The sequence below is a fragment of the Erinaceus europaeus genome, chromosome 9 (genome assembly GCF_950295315.1).
Source record: "Erinaceus europaeus chromosome 9, mEriEur2.1, whole genome shotgun sequence".
NCBI lineage: Eukaryota > Metazoa > Chordata > Mammalia > Eulipotyphla > Erinaceidae > Erinaceus > Erinaceus europaeus.
This window is the reverse complement of record NC_080170.1, coordinates 97,174,093-97,196,672: the sequence shown is the minus strand read 5'-3', so window position 1 is coordinate 97,196,672 and position 22,580 is coordinate 97,174,093. Positions and strand designations below refer to the sequence as shown.

The following is a 22,580-nucleotide window of genomic DNA, read 5'->3' as shown; positions in this document are numbered from 1 at the left end:
TATCTTTGTCCTTCTCTATCTCCTCCTTCCTCTGAATTTCTTTCTCTGTATCTATCCAATAAATAAATAAATATTTTTAAAAGATTATTATATAAAGCTAAAATGTCTCAGTTTCAGAATATTTTAAAAAAATAGGTATATATAGAATAAAATATTTGAGTTCTCTCTTTCATCCTCAACTCATCTAAGCTTTTCACTTCCTCAGTTGAACATTTACTGGCTCGGTGTTCTTTTCTTTTCTTTTCTATATCATATGTTCATATAAACTATTATTTATTTATAACATGTGAGCTTAAATAATGTGATTCTATAAAATGATATGTTGGGGGCCAGGTGGTGGTGCACTTGGTTGAGTATACATGTTACAATACGCAAAGACCCAAGTTCGAGCCCTCAGTCCCCACCTGCAAGGGTAAAGCATCACAAGTGCAGGTGTCTCTCTCTTCCTCTCTACCTCACTATTCCATCTCAATTTATGTCTCTATCCAATAAATAAATATATATTAAATGAAGCTTTTCACATAACAAGATCCAGAAGTCTATCTATTTAGAGCTACCTACCTCTTGTTAATACCTATACAGAGGGAATTGGGCGGTAGGCGCAGCAGATTAAGTGCATTTGGCACAAAGCTCAAGGATGGGCATAAGGATCCCGGTTCGAGCCCGTGGCTCCCCACCTGCAGGGGAATCACTTCACAAGTGGTGAAGTAGGTTTGCAGGTGTCCGTCTTTCTCTCCCCCTCTGTCTTCCCCTCCTCTCTCCATTTCTCTCTGATCTATCAAATGATGACATCAATAACAATAACTACAGTGATAAAAAACAAGAAAGGGAATAAATAAATTTAAGAAAAAATAACTATACAGAATGATATAAACATATATACTATGGTTTACAAAAGAATGCTTTTAAACTTTGTAATCTTACATCTTATAAAAGTGTTTTAAAATGAATACACATGTAAAAATGTTAGTATATGTTGTTTTACAACTAGAGTCAAAATGTGTTTGAATTTAGATTTTGACAAATAAGGCCATCATTCTCAAGGAAGATTTTATCAAGTTATGATCCCATTCAAATCCCGTGAGTGTGCCAACAATGGATTTTTCAATATGATTATTATCTTCAGTGTACTTAACTTACACGTTCAATTCTAAAAGCTTTATGCATATAATCACTCTAATATTCTCTGAATGTTTCTAAATCTATAGTCCTCTCCTTTCTATCAAATGATATAATACTTAATTGTTTTCATATATAATGACAATATTACAGAAGGGGCAATATTAACAGCATATATTTTATTCAAAATAGAAACATTTTCAAATACTTAAAATTCTTTAGTATCTTGTACATGAGCTAGCTATGACAAAATACTACTTTCAAAGGAAATAATGGCAGGTGTTAATTATAAATATATTCAGAAATTGTTCTTACCTGAGTTACTTTTATGTGATCATGGGGTGTAGGTTCACATAGTCCTGTTAAGTCAGGATTATAGCTTCTCCCATCAGGATACAGATAGCTGCGATATAAACAGGGACTTTGTTAACATGAAGTAAACAAAGTTTTAAAAATGATTTTCTTGGTTCACTATATTTTTTTCAAAAAAATCACTCGTGGTCTGGGAGGTGACACAATGGATAAAGCATTGGCGTCTCAAGCATGAGGTCCCAAGTTCAAGCCCCAGCATCACATGTACTAGAGTAATATCTGGTTCTTTCTCTCTCTCCTCCTATCTTTCTCATTAATAAATAAAAATATTTTTAAAAAATCACTTATCTTGGGAGTTGGGCTGTAGCGCAGCGGGTTAAGCGCAGGTGGCGCAAAGCACAAGGACCGGCATAAGGATCCCGGTTCGAACCCCGGCTCCCCACCTGCAGGGGAGTCGCTTCACAGGCGGTGAAGCAGGTCTGCAGGTGTCTATCTTTCTCTCCTCCTCTCTGTCTTCCCCTCCTCTCTCCATTTCTCTCTGTCCTATCCAACAACGACAACAACAATAATAACAACAACAAGGGCAACAAAAGGGAATAAATAAATAAAATAAATATTAAAAAAATCACTTATTTGTTTATTGATTTTTTTTTCCCTCCTCCAGGGTTATTGCTGGGCTCGGTGCCTGCACCATGAATCCACCGCTCCTGGAGGCCATTTTTTCCTTGTTGTTGTCCTTGTTGTAGCTTCGTTGTGGTTATTATTGCCCTTGTTGACGCAATTCGTTGTTGGATAGGACAGAGAGAAATGGAGAGAGGAGGGGAAGACAGAAGGGGAGAGAAAAGATAGACACCTGCAGACCTGCTTCACAGCCTGTGAAGCGACTCCCCTGCAGGTGGGGAGCCGGGGGCTCGAACCGGGATCCTTACGCTGGTCCCTGCGCTTTGCGCCACATGCGCTTAACCCACTGCGCCACCGCCCGACCCCCTGTTTATTGATTTTTATTTCATCAGAGCACTGCTTAACTCTGGCTTAGGTGGTGCTGGGGACTGAAGATAGGACCTTGGAGCCTCAGGCATAACAGTCTGCATAATCATGTTATCTCCTCATTACTTGTATTGCTTTTACGATTTATTAATGCAAGAGAAAGAATCAGAACATCATTTGAGCATATGCAATTTTCTGAGTCAAACTTAGGGTCCTAAGCTTCAGAGTCAGACACACTGCCCGCTATGTCACCTTCCAGGTCACTAATACAGGACCTCATTGAATCTTAAGTTTATTTAGTTAGATTCTTCTATAATCAAACACAATTTCTGAGACATTTTTTTGTAACTTGTATGAAGAATCTATCACTGTTTTTATAACATTCAAGATATAATTTGGACACTTAAAATCTATAAATCATTTCATATAGCAATATACAATGAATATGAACTTAGAACAGCAAATTTCAATTAAATATTTGGGGGGATGGAGAAAGCATAATGGTTATGCAAAGTGACTCATGCCCGAGGTTCTGAAGTTGCAGGTTCCGTTTCCTGAACAGAGAAACGGACAGAGCTGAGCAGTTTTTTTTTTTGTCTCAATTAAGTATTTTTACTATGTACAGTTTTTACACAAGATTATTTACAGGCAATTTAAATTCCAAAAATATTCCGCATATACATATAATTGTTTTCAATAAGTGCCCTCTTTTACTTGAAGTACAATTAATGATAGCTATAGCATTTTATACCTTGTTTAATACTGCAAGGAGAAAAATGGATTTAAAATCTACAGTTTTACCACAAAATCATTCAAATACTTTGGGTTCTTCTTTCTCCAATTTCCCATTCTTTTGCTGGTTCATTTTTAACTCACCAATGCACATGCACAAAAACACACATTGAAACACACACACATACACAAATGCACGGGGCTCTAAATAAAGTATAAAATATACAATTCTATGTTTCATTTACTTCAAATTAATCTACAAACACAGGATAACCTATAAACACAAGCTCTAAAAGAAAATTAAAGTAAAAACCAAAACTAAGTTCTAATACCATCTTGCTGTAATCAGCTTTTACTCATTCAGAAACTCATTAATAATGAAGTGTTTTGTTGGTAAACACCAATTTTGAATTTAAATAATGTAAATAGATAGGGTTACTGCTTGATCTCATCAGTTAATTCCTTGCAGCCTTTCCCCCACCCCACCCCCTTTTTTAACCAGAGCACTGCTGGTTTATGAGATTGAGCCTGGGGCATTTTTCGTTCAATAGTTACAAATATTAATGCACATTGTTTTAAAATTAAGATCTAATACTGTATTAGTTTCAGATGTACAGCATAACAGTTTGGTCTTTATATATATTATGAAATGGCGACCACTATAAGTGTAGTTAATATCCACCATCACATAGTTACATAGTTTCTTATGATAGCATTTAAGATCTACTCTCTCAGCAAAATTTATAACTCACTTTGTCCAATATACATCTTTGACTTAAAATTAAATATGCTACAGTGATGAAAGGGCAAAAATATAATAATACAATTCTCTGGAGAAGAAAAAAGTCCTTAAGTGAAGAGTCTACAATAGCTTAATGAATAAATCTTTAAAGCATCAAGGGTCTACAAACATTTTAGTGAATGTTATAATTTACTCAAGAAAGCAAAAGAAACAAAGCAAAACAAAACAGAACAAAAATTTAGATCACACAAGACAAGTTACCATAAGCTAAAGGATAAGAAGACAACATATATATATATTTTTTTCTTTTTTCCTTCTTTCTTTCTTTTTTTGCCTCTAGGGTTATTGCTAGGACTCTGTGCCTGCACTAAGAATCCACTGCTAAAAAAGAAAGAAAGAAAGAAAGAAAGAAAGAAAGAAAGAAAGAAAGAAAGAAAGAAAGAAAGAAAGAAAGAAAGAAAGAAAAAGGAAAGAAGAAGAAAAAGAAAAATCCACTGCTCCTAGAGGCTATTTTCTCCCTTTTTGGCCCTTGTTCTTTATTATTGTTGTTATTGCTGTCCTTGTTGGATAGGACAGAGAGAAATGGAGAGAGGAGGGGAAGACAGAAAGGGGAGAGAAAGATAGACACCTGCAGACCTGCTTCATAAGCGACACCCCTGCAGGTGGCGGCCAGGGGCTCGAACCGGGATTCTTAACGCTGGTCCTTGTGCTTGGTGCCATGTGCACTTAACCCGCTGCGCTACACCCCGACCCCTGGACAACTTATATTTTTAAGATCTAGGGAAAGGAATTAAGTACCTCTGCAAATAACACAGCTGAGTATTATTAATGGAATGAGATAAAATTCTACAAGTACTATAGATTGGACATGATAAACAAAAGCTGGCACATAATTTCTTCTTAGATTCTAAAATGTTGTTTTAAACATCTCACATGTTTTTCATCACACTTCAAAAGCACGAAGGCATTCTACAAAGAATTTAGGGGGAAAAACTCGCAAGAAATGACAGTGAAGTTGTTAGTGGAGATGTTAAAAGGTTGTACTTATTGTATTGAGAGTCAATTCAATGAGACTCAGTAAAATCTGATGGGCCCCTTCTAATGACAGTGAAGGAATAAAGGAACTAAAATTCCCATCATAAAATATTGGTAACTATTAGGAAAAAATAGCTGTTTACAGTGGCAGCCAGATAGGTTGATATTCTGGGATGTTTTACTAATTTTAAGAAGAAAAACATGAAATAGCAAAATAGCATTACACCATACATTCATGCCTGAGTTCCCAGAAGATCCTGATTCAATCCCACCATTGATATGCCAGAGCTGGACAATATTCTAATTTCTTTCTTTAAAAAGATAAAACCCTATCTAACCAATATAATATAAATTTCAATAGACTATAAAACTCTGGTTTGAAACTTAAACCTAATCTATTTTAATGTAATCCAACACTAATGAACCAGTTTAGTCAGTTTATTTGCATAGCATGAAGACAAAACTATTGATGAATTATGATGTATTGACTTTTGAAAAACAGATGGAAAATATAACATAAATAAACTACATCTGAATTACTCCATTTACAAATTTGTTTTGTTTATAAGTTAAAATTTTCAATCTTTTTTTTTTTTAATTAAACCAGAGCACTGTTCAACTCTGGCTTATGGTGGCAAAGGATGAAACCTAGGACCTGAAGCCTCAGTCAAGAGAACTTGTCGGCATAACCAGTATGCTATCTTCCGAATCCTCAAACACATATCTAAAAAATATAATCCCTGGAACCAGTGAACCAAAGCTATATTTATGAACCTTTGCACACTAGAGGTAAACTATAATACATGATGAAAATTAAAGAAAGCATACATACATTTGGTAACACAGAACCCACCATTTAAACAATTACTTTAGAAAATGCAAAACTTACGCCATCTACTCTCTGTTAACTTTGGTGAACTTTCCCTAAAATTCTATCACTTCTATGCATGTTATAACAAGTTTAAACACACATGTCCTTAAGCTATTCAGTGAGGCAGAGGACAAAAAAAATCAGCATGATGAAGCAATACTGAAAATACAAAGAAAGGATGGAGGGAATGGCACGTAACTAAAATGAATGTCTAAAAAGTAAGAGCTTAGAGTAAACAGAAACTAGCCAGTTACAAGTATGTTTAAAAGAAGGAAGATACAAAGAGAAAAGGAACAAAAGGATAAAGTATGAGGAAAAAAAAGAAATATGGTAAGATGGTCAAAATGAAAAATAAAACAAGTTGACTGTTGCATGAAGTGACAAAAGTAAATTCTTTTAGGAAATTATTTCTTACTATGTAGTGTTATTATTTGTAAATTGCTATATTAAGTCACATTTTTCCTAAGACAGAAATTCATGTATAACTTGATGTTCTGTATATTCTATGAAAGATACTGAAATTTACATAATTGGTCTACTATAAAATGATTATTTTAAGAATTGTCTGATGGGGGTCGGGCGGTGGCGCAGTGGGTTATGCGCATGTGGCGCAAAGCGCAGGGACCGGCATAAGGATCCCGGTTCGAGCCCCCGGCTCCCCACCTGCAGGGGAGTCTCTTCACAGGCGGTGAAGCAGGTCTGCAGGTGTCTATCTTTTCTCTCCCCTTCTCTGTCTTCCCCTCCTCTCTCCATTTCTCTCTGTCCTATCCAACAATGAATTGCGTCAACAAGGGCAATAATAATAACCACAACGAAGCTACAACAAGGGCAACAAAAGGGGGAAAAAATGGCCTCCAGGAGCAGTGGATTCATGGTGCAGGCACCGAGCCCAGCAATAACCCTGGAAGAGGAAAAAAAAAAAATTGTCTGATAACTAAAGTCATCCAAATCTATTTAAAGACCATCCAACTAAATTCATTGTCTTCATCACAATGCAAACTCTGGTTTTTCAACTTTGTGTATAACAAATACCATAATCCCGTATCCTCATACTTACAATCCTTCCCTGCTGCCATCAATCAAGGCTTGAAATAAGGGCTTATTATGTGGTATGGTCTGCAAGATATTGCCATCACCTGTCACATAGCCAATGGCCCATTGTCCCAATCTAGTGCAGCTTAATCGAAATATGTAGCTGTAAAACATGACAAAATTACATTCAGTTATAGTATAATCTATTAAAAACTGTTAGCTTTTTAAAGAAAAAGAACACAATTATTCAAAATTTCTGATACAAATTTCTATTTTACTTTTAAAACCACTGTATTTCTTCATCTACTGATCTGTATAAAGAGTAATAACCTAGCTGGAGAGATAAGCCTATTGGATAGGGTGCATGTCTTGCCATGTTCACAGCCCCAGCTTGTGCCCAAGCACTATGTGAATGGTACTGTGGTACCAGAGGCAGCTCTGGTGCTATAATCTCTAGCTGAATGAAAACCTGGCCAAGAAATGGTACTATCATGCACATAGGAGGCTCCAGTTCTTGGGAGGGGAAGTTAATACTTAACTTTGATATATCTTGGATTAAGCGAAAAAATAATTATAATTGTAAACTATTCAGTGATTTACTGCCATCACCTAAAGGGGTGCTCTGTAAGAAAATTCTGGTTGTGTCAAAGAGCTAGGATAGTAGTTATTTATTGGAAACAAAAATCTGGACAAAGGAGAAAGCTCAGCATTAGAGGATGGGATAAAAATGTATTAAAATATGCCTACTAGCTAACTACAAAACGGAGTGCCCCCCCAACTCTTCATCTGTATTATTCCAGCCTTTAGGTTCATGATTAGTCAAAAATTTGTGGGAGTCAGGCAGTAGTGCTGAGGGTTAAGCACACGTGGTGTAACGTGCAGGGACAGGAGTAAGGATCCCAGTTCAAGCCCCAGGCTCCCCATCTGCAGGAGAGTAGCTTCACAGGTGGTGAAGCAGGTCTGCAGGTGTTTATGTTTCTCTCCCCATCTCAGTCTTCCTCTCCTCTCTCCATTTCTCTCTGTCCTATCTAACAACAGCGATGTCAATAACAACAACAGTAATAACTACAACAAAAATGAAAAACAAGAGCAACAAAAAAGAGAAAATAAATACTAAAAAAAAAAAATGTTTGGCTTTGAATGTTCTCTCTCTTTTCAGCCACCAGGTTCCAGATGCTAGCATGATGCCAACCAGACTTCCCTGGACAGACAACCCCACCAGTATGTCCTGGAGCTCCACTTCTCCAGAGCCCAGCCCCACTAGGGAAAGAGAGAGGCAGCCTGGGAGTATGGAACAACCTGTCAATGCCCATGTTGAGCGGAGGAGAAGCAATTACAGAAGCCAGACCTTCCACCTTCTGCATCCCACAATGACCTTGGGTCCATACTCCCAGAGGGTTAAAGAATAGGAAAGCTATCAAGGAAGGGGATGGGATGCAGAGTTCTGGTGATGGGAACTGTGTGGAGCTGTACCCCTCTTATCCTATGGTTTTGCCAATGTTTGCTTTTTATAAATTTTTTTTAAAAAATGTAATTTGCCTCAGACAGAAATTGAGTCAATTTTCATTGAGGAATTTGACGTATTTTAGCATATGTTTATCACATTTATAGTATAAACTACTAAAAAGGTTAAATTAAGTTTCCGGGAGGTGGCGTAATGGATAAAGCATTGGACTCTCAAGCATGAGGTCTTGAGTTCGATCCCCGGCAGCACATATACCAGAATGATGTCTGGTTCTTTCTCTCTCTCCTCCTATCTTTATCATAAATAAATAAAATAAAATCTTTTTTTTTAAAAAAGTTAGATTAAGAAAAAGAGGCAACACAGGTGTTGGGCGGTAGTGCAGCGAGTTAAGCGCAGGTGGCACAAAGCCCTAGGCCTGGCGCAAGGATCCCGGTTCAAGCAGGTCTGCAGGAATCTATCTTTCTCTCCCCCCACTCTGGCTTTCCCTCCACTCTCCATTTCTCTCTGTCTTATATAACAACAATGACATCAATAACAACAATAACTAAAACAATAAAAAAGGGCAACAAAAGGGAAAATAAATTTTTAAAAACTTTTATTAAAAAAGAAGCAACACAATTACTTATAATTTCTTATATAAATGTCTACATATGAGCTCACTTTTAACACCAAACTCAATTCATAATTTTTAGAAGTCATGCAATTTCATAGTTAATATCAGTTTCAGTGAAAAAAAATGTTTTTATAAGCATTACAGCTACTAATTTTTAAGTAAAAAATAAAAAGAGCTGAGCTGCATAATTAGTTAATCTTATGGCAGTCATCTAACCCTATCAAGTTCAGTGTTTCACAACAGAAAATCAAGGTTACTAAAATATATAAATCACACAAATATGCAGTACTTTAAAAATTCACTCCTAGTGACAACAGACACTGACTTGATTTTATATTCATTGCTATTATTAATTTATTGTTTCATTTTAGATTTAAGCATACTGCCATTAAAATAGCCATCCCTTTATTTATAATCCCTTAAACAGAACAGATCAAAACTAGGTTAACTTAAATTTGTTAGCTGTATTTGAGTACCCTGCCTGCATTATATGTATGTGGCAGGAAAAAAAAACTCATATATATGAATATGCGTGTGTACGTACACACACCACACACACACATAGATGCATCAAGTACAAGTATCTTTACCGGATGATTTAACATATGTAATGGCACACCTTCTTACAGGCACACATTACAGTGTTCAAGGTCCCAGGTTCAATCCCCCAGTCCCCACCTGCAGGGGGGAAACTTGATGAGTGGTACAGCAGAGCTTCAGGTCTCTCTCTGTCTCTTCCCTATCTATCCCTCTCAATTTCTGTCTCTATCTAATTAAAAAGAAAAAACACCACAAGTAATGTCACTGGACTTGATTAGCATGTTTGTTTAATACATGACTTGGAAGTAAAATGAGTAGTGAAGTATAAAGAACACCCTATAGCTTAAAAAATCTATGAAAATGGGAGTCGGGCTGTAGCGCAGTGGGTTAAGCGCAGGTGGCGCAAAGCACAAGGACCGGCATAAGGATCCCAGTTCGAACCCCGGCTTCCCACCTGCAGGGGAGTCGCTTCACAGGCAGTGAAGCAGGTCTGCAGGTGTCTATCTTTCTCTCCTCCTCTCTGTCTTCCCCTCCTCTCTCCATTTCTCTCTGTCCTATCCAACAATGACGACAACAACAATAATAACTACAACAATAAAACAAGGGCAACAAAAGGGAATAAATAAAATAAAATAAAATAATCTATGAAAATAACTTTAAGATAAAGTTGAAACTGTTCTCTTACTGGGAAAATAGATTATGAGCTTGTCAATTTTTGGCTTTATTCATCAGAATCAGATGAAAATAATTCCACACAAGTATATTATTGCAAATTGAATCTCAAGTAAATCAAAATCTGAGGAAACCAAATGTCCTTGGAAGAGACCCAACTATTTCCTTTACCATAAAGCCAAAGAGATGAAATACTTTCCACGAGAAAAGACCGGTTAAATGTAAATATTCTGCGAAGCAAAGACTTATCAAAATCATATGATTTACTCATGAAGAGTATTTCCCAAGAACATTTTAAATAACCCACCAAACTCTGTATAGTAAAATTTACCACAGAGCAATAATTTTATTGCAAACTACTTATAACTTAGAATAAGCTGCTATGGGGCAAGTGTGAAAGTAAAGTATCCTTACAGAGGGCACTACTCTATAGGTGTGAGCCCTGGCTTTGATCTCAATTTACTGTGATTAATTTCCATACCTTTGAACAAGAGAACACAAAAGAAACTGAGTTTGTGGAACTGAAAAAGGCATTCCAAACACTAAGATAATTTTACATGATGGCATGAGTCTAAACATATCACACCTTTCAAATCAAACTTAAGGAACATAAAGATACTTTATATAATGCTAATCTAGAGTTAGGATTATAAAAATTCTGGTTATGTGTTATCTGAATGAAACAAAAATCACTAACATTAGCCACTGTCAGCAAGTAAAATACCTGGCCATCGTGGTCACAATGAAAATTATCTTTGATCTAAAGGGAATTCAATATGAGTTTGACTGCTTTCTGTCTCATTTACTTTTTAAAAAATACCATACACAATGTTAAAAATTTAAAGTAGCAGCAAGTACAAAGACCTAAAAAGACACCATAAAGTTCCTAATGAAATAGTTTCTACTTAGACCTAGATACCCTCCTCACCTACTTCCTATTACAATTTCCTCAGTCACTCCAAAGCTAACCTTACCAAAGTAAGGACTACAAAAGCTGAATAAGGGTAAGAGACTCACATAGTTTAATGACTTTTTAGTCACTATCAGGCGGGTCACCCCATCATGTGGGACCCTAGTTGGGGAGTCCTGGGATTCCCACACAGACATGATGGACCTAGACCTCAAATAGATCCCTCTCTCCACTGTCACTGGTCATCTCTATCAGGAACAACACAATGGACACCTTGAGGGGCCCCTATAGGACCTTGCCCTCAATGTGGATGAACAACAGTAGAAAATGTTCCATCCTCTGAAGGGAGGCTGGATAATATATTCTTATCTACCACCTGAGGAAGATGGGTCTTGAAATTGGGGCAGCTTGGAATGTTTCTACTCATGACCACAAAATGCAAGCTAAGACCTACAGGGATGCAGAGGTTACATTGGCTCCTAAGATGAATATGGGCCCCAGATCATATCAAATTGATGGGGTTTACACAGTCAACAATTTTTATACACCTTTCCCATATTTGTGAGCTACTCTCTCCCTTGATCCAGCTTTCTAGCCCTTTTTCCAGCCACAACATTATCTCCCCAGACAACAACTTGGGTCCACTTGCCTATCAGAGGTCAGGCTCAGGAAAAAACTAGTATAGTCATGGGTGCTTTGGAATATAACTACTAGCTATCTTCAAAATGGAGACCCCAAATCTTCATCTGCAATATTCCAGCCTTTAGGTTCATGATTAGTCAACAATTTTTTTGGTTTTATATGTTAACACTTTTTTCTAACCATCCGGTTCCAGATGCTAACAAGATGCCAACTGGATTTCCCTGGGCAAATGACTCCCCGAATGTGTCCTGGAGCCCTGCTTCCCCAGATCCCTGCCCCACTAGGGAAAGGGAGAGACAGGCTGGGAGTATGGATTGACCTGCCAACACCCATGTTCAGCGGGGAAGCAATTACAGAAGCCAGAATTCCCACCTTCTGCACCTCATAATGACCCTGAATCCATATTCCCAGAGGGTTAAAGAATAGGAAAGCTATCAAGGGAGGGGATGGAATATGGAGTTCTAGCAGTGGAAATTGTGTGGAGTTGTACCCCTCTTATCCTATGCTTTTGTCAGTGTTTCCTTTTTATAAATACTTTTTTTAAATTTTAAAGTAGCAGAGAAAACTGGTTTTAAATTATATTAGAAAAGTGATAAATAAAAGGCTTAGAATTATTCAAGATGGAATAATTCCTATATATAAACCACTACACTTAAGGACATTCAGAGGCATCTACTAAAATGTTTGTGTTCAGAAGGCAAGTGTCAACTACTACTACTACCCAGCAAACTTGTCAAAGAACAAATATCCTGCCTAATGCCTATCGAGATGATCTGTGACAGAAATGTGCTGATTGCTCAAAAAGACAGATTTTTATGCTCCCAGGTTAACAATAATAAGTTGTAATTCTTTGAGTGAAGCGAGAAGGCTGATCAAATAGTAAACTTCTATGAACCTGTGTGATCACATGGAAAATAAAGTATAAATTTTGAGGCTGTAAAAAAGCATGTGATATTATGAAATACATTTTCTGGATATAAAATTGGTTTCAATTATAACAACGGACTTTGATTTTTATGTGCTTCTCAAGTACATATCTGTAATTTACATATGTTTGTCATAGAGTGAAGTTGAAATATACTTAACATGAACATGAAATCAATGTATCTAATTTCTTACACAATATTCATACATTCATGTAAATACATAATTTTATACACAAACCTAGGGGTGATAAAGAGTTAATATGCAAATAGGCTACTCCAATTTCAAAACTGAAATTCTAAGATGATGCATTTCAAAGTCATGAAATCACATAGTTCTATATACTCTTTTCACTTTTCACATAGTTCACTTTTTTCACTTTTCACATAGTTCCATATACTGTTTTCACTTCACAAACAGTACCAGAACAAACAGAATACATCACTTCAATTAAAAAAACCCAACTTGTCTACGAGTGTTCCCCTACTCCCACCTTTATGAGTATAATGCTTTATTTAAAATAGAAGCCACAGCGAGTCTTTCTTCTTTAAATATAGCATATAAAATGACTGCTAAAAAGTCTTACCTCCCAGGTTTGGTGCTGTATTTCTGTAGTCGTGCTTTAACTTCATCGTATGTGAGAAACGCCATGTAACCTGGATGTGTCACAGCTAAGAAATTCCAATTCCGTAAAATAGAGCCCCAAGGCTAAAAACAGGAATTAAATAGTATTATCTAGTGAATGCCAACTTGCTCATTATTTAATATGCTAACTGAAATTCTCCTGGGTATTTTCAAAGTTAACATGAGCTTGTAAGTCAACTTTTTTGTTCTTTACCATAGCTCAGCTCTGACTAATAGAAGTACTGGGGATTGAGCCTGGGACTCTGGAGCCTCAGGCATGAGAATCTTTTGCATAACCATTATGCTATTTTCCCCAGCCTCAATATTTATTACCTGACAGCAAACATGCAAGAGCTTATTCTCTGCAGAAAATACGATTATGCAGAAAATATACATTTTTTTCTTTTTCTTCTTCATAGGGAAAGAATAGAGAAAGTAAAAAAAGGAAAGCCACATAATCTCTTCTCTAAAACTTCTACTCTCTATGTAGCACTTGTGACTGTTTCAAAAGATAAACATCACTTCATCCCAAAACCTTACTAAAAGTCAAAGTCCTTACAAATAGCCTAAAAGCTCTATAGAGAGCTGCTCTCCAGTTCACTTTCTGTCCTTAATTATGTGATTCTTGGACTTAACTGTCTCTTTTTCAGGCATGTTCACTTCTGCTGTTGGCTTAAAAGCACTCTCTGGCCTCACGATCTTTGTATTTACTGATTCCTCCCCCTGAATTTTCTTTCTCCAAATATCTATGTAATTATTCCCCATAAACCTTCTCAGACCACACCCTGTTTGAAACCATTACCTTTTTCATATTCTTTACCTCCTTATTTACCTGTTTTGTTTATTACCATACCTGCAGCAACTCACTTCATAGAACAAAAACATCGCATCATAAAACTTATTTGATTTGGCAAAGATTTCACATTAATCATAAACTACATAAAAGCAAGTAATTATCTCTCATGCCCATGGAAAGGACTCCAGTGCCAATGTATAGTGTCAAACACAGTAATCAGACAGAGCTGTTGCTGAACATCCCCCATAATTAGTGATTTGTCTAAAAGGCCGATTCTGAGCCTAGTGTCTTTTTATTTTTTTCATGGTAATATACTGCTGTACTCACATCTGGTTTATCCTTGCTTAGTTACAAAACATAAAAAAAGTTTGTGTTTTAAACATAAATTATGTAAAAATCTTTCACAGAATTACACACAGTTAACATTCTGTCTTTAATTTAGTTAGGTGTCCATTCTGTTACTATGGCAAGAGGAAAAAAAGCAGTCAATGATAGACAACTTTGCTTGAGGGTGTAAGTGAATCATCTCTGCCGTAATTTTTAGGCTGGTGCAACATTTATTCCAAGAAATTGGCAATCTAAAGAACCTGATGTGCCAGATTATTAAATTAAATCTTCTACATAAGAGGGGGAAAATGGTGTTTAATGCTGTCAAGTGAAGCTTGTTGAAATAGCCACCTTAGACATGATTGGTATAGAACTCTTGCTTTTGTTTGTTTTGAGACTTGTTCCTCATTACAGTTAAGCAAGCTTCAATTTTATAAGGCAGAATTCTTCAAGGATTATAACCCTTGAGATGAGGAGAACAAGGAAAAGAATGCTTTAGTAATGAAGAATTTAAAAAAAAAAACTTTTTAAGACATAACAAGAAAACTCTTTAGGGTATTTCCTCTGTTACAAAATATCTAATTAGACAGAAAGGAGCTCTAGAAAACAGCATTATGAAAAGTTCTGTCTGTGTATTTAAATATATGGTTTTAATTTCCTTCTTAAGTTATGACTAAATATTGCATAAACAATAGTTGGAAGGATATCAGAATGTTTTGGGGGGGGGGGGGAACTGATACTACAGACTCTAGACTTTGTTTTCTGCTCCCCTATGTAAAGATAAAGGATTACTTCCATTAATCAAATTCACATGAATGAATGGAAGAGTTGTTTTCATAAAATTCAGAGAACCAATGCACTGATCGAAATATAAGTGAAAACAAAACAGTTGTTAGCCAACTGCTGCACTGTTCAGCAGCCACTACTCAGTAATAATCTGCAGGGACAGCTTCAAATTGTAAAAAATCTGTAGGAGTCTTTGTACTAGCTTTCTTGTGGCTATCACTAATAAAAACACCTAGTAGTTAAAAAACAGTTCTGTAATTTATTTTTAAAGGAATACTTTTCTACAAATGCCAATATAGAATTATTTGATAAATCTTAACTGACCACACAAGTGAATAACGTGAATTAGAGAGAATAGACTGTCCCTTCTCCCAAAATGCTATTTTCAAGAGTTATTTTCGAATTATATTGTCAGGTCTTGACTGTTAATGCTCAGATAGTCTAACCCCTTGCTACAATGAATGACTCTTTCTCTGCCTTCCCCTCACCATGCCACTGATGTGAGCTATTCCAGTCACCAGTATATTCCCTCAATCTATTCATTATTCTGTCTCCCAGAAAATTTATTGCACCTTTCCTCAACAACTTCATTGTCTACAATAGTGGAAAAACAGACTAAGAAGCAAAATCCAAGTCCCAGCATCTTTGAATTGCTTCCAGAGGAGAAAAACAAAGTAAATGGTGGAAAAAGAAAATAAAGAACACAGTAATTACAGGGGCTTTCCAGTACCTACCCCACATTCATTCATTTACTCTGTGGGAAGAAATGAAGGGTAACTGATATGCAGATTTCTTTCTCCTTTAACTTCTCCGACAATTTTCAACATTGTCTACTAGCCCCTCAGACTCCTATACAACATTATTAGCATCCCAATTTTAGGAGCCTATCTGATAGCCCACTTCAGATCTCACTTTGTTAAATATCCCATTCCCAACAATTCAGAGCTAATAAAACATAACAATTAACCTTTTTATTGCTTATTAGCCAGCCATTGATATTTCTATTTCATAGCTATTCAGAAGGTCAAGCAAGAAATATCATGACTGTAGCATGTTGATGCAATTAAACTATTCAGAAGTTATATTTTCATGAAGAATATAGTTATAACTATTCTTTTTTAAAAGATATTTATTCCCTTTTCTAGCCCTTGTTGTTTTATTGTTGTAGTTATTATTGATGTCTTTGTTGGATAGGACAGAGAGAAATGGAAAAGGACTTCCGGAGGCAGGGCTACAGCAGCAGCTGTGTTTCTCTCCTCTCCTGGGTCAACTAGGAATATGAAAGGAGACAACTGGGACCGCAACCAGACAGAACTAGAACAACTTCAGCAACCCACCAAGTCACCGGTGAGTACAAACACATGTGGCTCATGGACAGAGAAGAGCCTAGGGAGAAATTAAGTGGCTGGTGACAGTCCAATAGTTTACCAGTTGAGACACCACCACCAGTCTGTTTCACCAACAAGGGGACAGCTGAAGGGAGGAGAGGACTCCCCTGAGACTCACCAAATGCAGCTCTGAGTCTCCATTGCTACTGCCCTCAGAATCTGGAATAGCAGCAGAGAGGCCCTGTGCTGACACCAGGGGACAGAGAACTAACCAGGAAACTCAGGAGAAGATCTATACCTCCATGGCCTAGCTGTGGGGATGTGAAAGTTTCTTTGCATAACCACTGGATTATCTCTGCCCCACCCTGCTTTATCTTTTGGTCAGGAGTCAGTGATTAAGCTAAGAAGCCTACTTATAGTTTAAAAGCCCTCAGGATCCCATGGCCAGGAAAGAAAAAGAACAAAAGAGGCTTTTAAGCCACTGAGCTCCAACTCAGGGATTAAAATACTATTGAAACAACTGTCAATTTCCACAACTATGAACACTTTAATGACCTTACATAGACACAAGTTAATTCATCCAAGACTGATCAGTAATTTGAAAAGTACTCAGAGAGGGACCTCATAACATACTATATAGAAAGGTTAAACCAACAAGAAGAAATATTGGCAAAATGAAATAAGACAAGGGTCCAGCTAAAAGCTCCCCAAAGGTTGAAGCACAAAATAATGAGGTCAACATGCAAACACTAGTTAAGAAAATAATCACAGGAGTAAAAGTTTGAAAGAATTGTAATCAGAAATGCAGAAACAACAAATGAGACTCTGGAAGAAAACACTATCTCAAAGTCATTAGAGAGCTGAAAGCTGACATAGCTAAGAATACAACTAGCTAAACAAGCTAAAACAGTATCAGAACAGGGTAACAAAATAGATGAACTCCAGAAAACAGCAGAGGGGAGAGAGAATAGAATAAATGAGGCTGAAGACAGAATTAGCAAGATCGAGGATGAATTAGAGACAACTAAAAAAGAAGTAAGAGATCTCAAAAAGAGATTAAGAGATTCTGAAAACAATAACAGAGACCTATGGGATGACTTCAAAAGAAATAATATATGCATTATTGGCTTACCAGAGGAAGAAAGAGAGGGAGGGGAAGAAAGCATTCTTCAGGACATAATAGCTGAGAACTTGTCTAATCTAGACAACATCAAAGTCACAAAGGTTCAAGAAGCCCAGAGGGCCCCAAACAGAATTAACCCAGACTTCAAGACACATCATATTTAGAATGGAAAGGAATAAGAATAAAGAAAGGGTCCTGAAGGCTGCAAGAGAAAAACCAAGAGTCACCTACAGAGGAAAAACCGTAAGATTAGCAGCAGACTTCACACACACACACTACAGGCCAGAAGAGAATGGCAAGATATGTATAGAGTGCTCAATGAGAAAGGCTTTCAATCAAGACTACTGTCTCCTGCCAGAATGTCATTCAGACTAGATGGAAGCATAAAAATCTTCTCAGACAAGCAACAGTTGAAGGAATCAACTATCACCAAGCCTGTACTGAAAGAAGTACTGAAAGGTCTCCTATAAGCAGCCAGACCAACATAAATATGACATAGATTGAATAATCTAAGACTCTACAAGAATGGCATTAAAATATATTCAATCTTTGATAACAATAAATGTCAATGGCCTGAATTCACTATTAAAAGGCAAAGTAGGAAGATGGATCAGAAAACATAACTGAACAATACGCTGTCTACAGGAAACCCACCTAAATCAATAAGACAAATACAGACTCAAAGTGAAAGGATGGAAAACTATCATACAAGCCAATGGCCCATGAAAAAGGGCAGGAACAGCTATTCTCATATCCGACATGATAGACTTTAAAATAAATAAAATTAAATAAAATTTTAAAAGCTAGGGAAGGACAGAGAGAAATGGAGAGAGGAGGGGAAGACAGAGAGGGGGAGAGAAAGACACCTGCAGACCTGCTTCACCACCTGTGAAACGATTCCCCTGAAGGTGGGGAGCTGGGGCCTCGACTGGGATCCTTATGCCGGTCCTTATGCTTTGTACCTCCTGCACTTAACCTGCTGCGCTACTGCCAGATTCTCAGTTATAACTATTCTTAAGTGTTTAATACTGCATAAAAATAAAATTTAGTAAAAATTGCATTCACTTTTCAATATATCAGTCTTGTCATATCTGAGCACAAAGTTACTCAAAGCATTTTCATGATGAACCCAAAAAGGTGAAGAACCTCAAATATATTAGGCTTATTAGGCTTATTTTATTATTTCTGTAATTATGTTTCAAAAGACTAGGCATTCTTTGGTATATAGATAAAATTTTGCTCTTTTTTTTGACAACTTTTATATTGCTCTTCTTTAAACTATTCTACCAAACCAGTTAGTATAAATATAATATATACACCAAAGTATTAAGATTACTTGAGATGTTTGTTTTTGCAAGTGAAGTCCCTTATAAAAAAGCTGTGGACATATTAAATAGAAATTTGGTAACTATTTAACCAACATTAAGTTGCCCATATATCCTTAATATACCGCTCTTAGTACAAGATTTAATATTCACATTAAAATGTTGTTCAAGCTTCCCTCCCTAAAACAATCTTCTGCAAATAAAGAATTTAAGTTTAATGTGTAAGAAAATCTTTGTACAGTCCCTTTGCAAGGGGAAGAGTTTATTATGTCTTAGCAACTTGTTAACAAATGAAATATTTGTGTAATTGTCAGTCTTTAAAGAAAAAGAATCCGGGAGTGGGGGGGGGGGTGGGCAATGGCGCAGTGGGTTAAGCGCATGTGGCGGTAAGCGCGGGGACTGGTGTAAGGATCCCAGTTCAAGCCCTCAGCTCCCCACCTGCAGGGGAGTCGCTTCACAGGCGGTGAAGCAGGTCTGCAGGTGTCTATCTTTCTCTCCTCCTCTCTGTTTTCCCCATCTCTCTCCATTTCTCTCTGTCCTATCCAACAACGAACAATATCAACAGTGGTAATAATAATAACCACAACGAGGTTACAACAACAAGGGCAACAAAAAGGGGGGAAAATGGCCTCCAGGAGCGATGGATTCATGGTGCAGGCACTGAGCCCAGCAATAACCCTGAAGGAAAAAAAAAAAAAAAGAATCCGGGAGTCAGGCTGTAGCGCAGCGGGTTAAGCGCAGGTGGTGCGAAGCACAAGGACCGGCGTAAGGATTCCTGTTGGAGCCCTGACACCCCACCTACAAGGGAGTCACTTCACAAGTGGTGAAGCAGGTGTGAAGGTGTCTATCTTTCTCTTCCCCTCTCTGTCTTCCCCCTCCTCTCTCCATTTCTCTCTGTCCTATCCAACGACAATGACAACAATAATAACTACAACAATGAAACAACAAGGGCAACAAAAGGGAATGAATAAATAAAATAAATATTAAAAAAAATAAAATAAATAAGCCTACTATAAAACAATCAACATCTAGGGAGCTTGAAGGAATCATGTTACGTGAGATAAGCCCGAAAGAGAAAAATGAAGATGGAATGATCTCACTTATGGACTGAAGTTGAGAATTAAAAACAGAGAGGGGAATCACAAAGTATAACTTGGATTGGATTTGGTGTAGTGCACCAAAGTAAAAACTGTGGGGTGGAGGGGGCTTCAGGTCCTAGAGCATTATGGTGGAAGAGGACCTAGACTGGTGGGGGTGGGGGGTGAGGTGAGAGTGTCTTACAGAAAATTGAGACATTTTACACAAGTACCAACAACTGTATTTACTGTAAGCCATTAAACCTCCCAATAAAAATTAAAAACATAAAAGGAAAAAAATCAGCACATTTCTAAAATACATCTTAAAAACATGAGAAAAACCTAATCTGACACCTATATATAAAAAGAATAATCATAAAAGTACTGTAAATTGAAAATAAGCAAAAGTACTTCCTGAAGTCACTTATCAAACTTTTTATCCTATATGCCTATGTATAATTATGATCTTAAAACTGTAAAAAAGTAAAATATGTTTTGTAAGCATTGTTGACAAGAGGTAATTTGTTTTCTGTTAACAAGTTCTTTTGTAAATTAAATCCCATGTAATCTTGTTTTCTTACAGAAACCAGTCACTGAACCCTTGTGAACAAGTTCCAGGAAGAGTCATAAATCAGAGAAGAAATATTCTTATAACACAGGAAACATGAAACCAATATTATACTCTAACATTTGCTGAAAGCATTTTTTTTTTTGGTATGGTTGGTTTTTTTACCACCAGGATTATCCGTGCCTGTATGAACACTATTCCTGGTGGCCAGTTGTTCCTTATTTTATATTTCAACTGTAATGGAGACAGAAATAGGGCAAGAGAGGGGGAGAAACTGATATACCACTCCTGAGCCTTCCCCCCTGCTACTTAGCAACCTGGAGGGGATCATATTTTAATACAAAATAACTTACGCACTTCATTGGTTGTGCCATCACCTAGCCTCGAAAGCATATTTCAAATAGAGTAAGTTGTATTGCAGAGTAAAATTAAAAATTGTGTTATAATAAACAAACTTGGTTTGTGGTCATTATATTTCATTTATTACATAACTTCTAATACTAGAATTGTATAAATTTCAAGTATTTTTTCACTTGTGGGATGTTTGAACTGAATCACACAGATGCACACTTATTTCAAATATAATGACAGAGAAGACTGGCATGGAGAAAGATACTATAGCCAAGATCCATTATGTTAACCTCCAAATCATTTAAATATGGAGAAAAAGAAACACATCCCTATTTCCTAAAGGAAATTTGTTAAATTAATAATGACATAATATTTTTGACAACATATACATAGCAACTGAAAACTACAATCATGAAAAATGATTGTTGATAATATATATATATATATACACATATATATGTGTATATATACATATATTAGAATGGGGAAAAGAAGTTTTAAAACAGTGTCTATCACCAGATGCTTCTCTACAGAGCAGGATAAATTTGCTATTTACTTCCATGTCTACTATTTTTCTCCTACCTAGTAAATACAAGAGGCAAACGAGAGAAACTAAACTACAATCCCAGAAAATGCTCACCTGTAAATGCTACCTGCTCTGTCACTGATTTAAAAAGGTCAACAAAGTGAGACACTAGATAGGGAATTTCAGACAGAAGATCCCCTACATGAATCTTTTCAAAGTTCACAAGCAACCACCAGGCTCACAGGACTTGATAGTCCAAACATAAGCCAAATGACTTGCTCTAATGACTAAATGTTGATACCTATACCAATGGATTGCTTTATAATTATAAACTACTGTGCTAGAAAGACACCTCATGTAAGAAAGCACTTGCTTTGCCATCCACAAGAACTGGGTTCATTCAAACCCAGCCCCTGACACATTAGGGGAAGCTTTGGTGCTGTGGTGTCTTTACATCTCCTGCTGTCTATCTCTGTTTGTTTCTACCCAAAGAAGTTGTTCCAAAGAGTTAAAGCCCCAGTCGCAATTAAGCAACTTTAGAGAGGGGCCAGGTGGTGACACACCTTGTTGACCACACGTTACAATGCACAAGGACCCAGGCTGGAGTCCCTGGTTCCCCCCTGCAGGGGAAAAGCTTCACAAGTGGTGATGGCAGTGTTGCAGCTATCTCTCACTGTCTCCCCTTCTGTAACCCCCTTCCTCCTCAATTTCTGGCTGTCTCTATCCAGTAAATAAATAGATAATTAAAAAACTTTTAAAAATTTAGAGAGAGATAAAAGATAAAGAAGCAGAGATAAAGAGTGAGACAGAAGTACAGACAGTTGTCGCACTGCTCCACCACTCATGAAATTCCCACACATACACCATAGGGAGGGGCTAAGGGCTTGAACCTGGGACCTTACACAACACAGCATTATGCTCTGCTGGGTGCAATATCACTTTACTCCCAAATAAAACATTTTAAAATAAAATTATAGACTTTCAGAATTGGTTCTGATACCCTTGTGTGTAAGAACTTGAGTGCAGAAAACAAACACAAGTGAGGGAAGGCAAGAATAAAATAAAACATTCTAAAATAAAATAAAACATGTAGAACTTGGATTGGGTTTGGTGTAATGCACCAAAGTAAAGGATGTGGGGTGGAGGGGGTTAAA

At 36.9% G+C, this 22,580-nt stretch overlaps 1 protein-coding gene across 6 annotated transcripts in view; it reads right to left on the bottom strand.

The window, feature by feature from the left end:
• CBLB (Cbl proto-oncogene B) overlaps positions 1 to 22,580 on the bottom strand; it is a 242,330-nt gene that overhangs the window by 88,063 nt on the left and 131,687 nt on the right. For all 6 annotated transcript variants that reach the window (XM_060198429.1, XM_060198431.1, XM_060198428.1 and 3 more), the window contains 3 exons: positions 13,183 to 13,304; positions 6,856 to 6,993; positions 1,435 to 1,522 (listed from right to left, as the gene is read on the bottom strand). In XM_060198429.1, the coding sequence (XP_060054412.1) occupies positions 1,435 to 1,522; positions 6,856 to 6,993; positions 13,183 to 13,304 (348 nt within the window). The remainder of the gene's footprint in view (positions 1 to 1,434; positions 1,523 to 6,855; positions 6,994 to 13,182; positions 13,305 to 22,580) is intronic.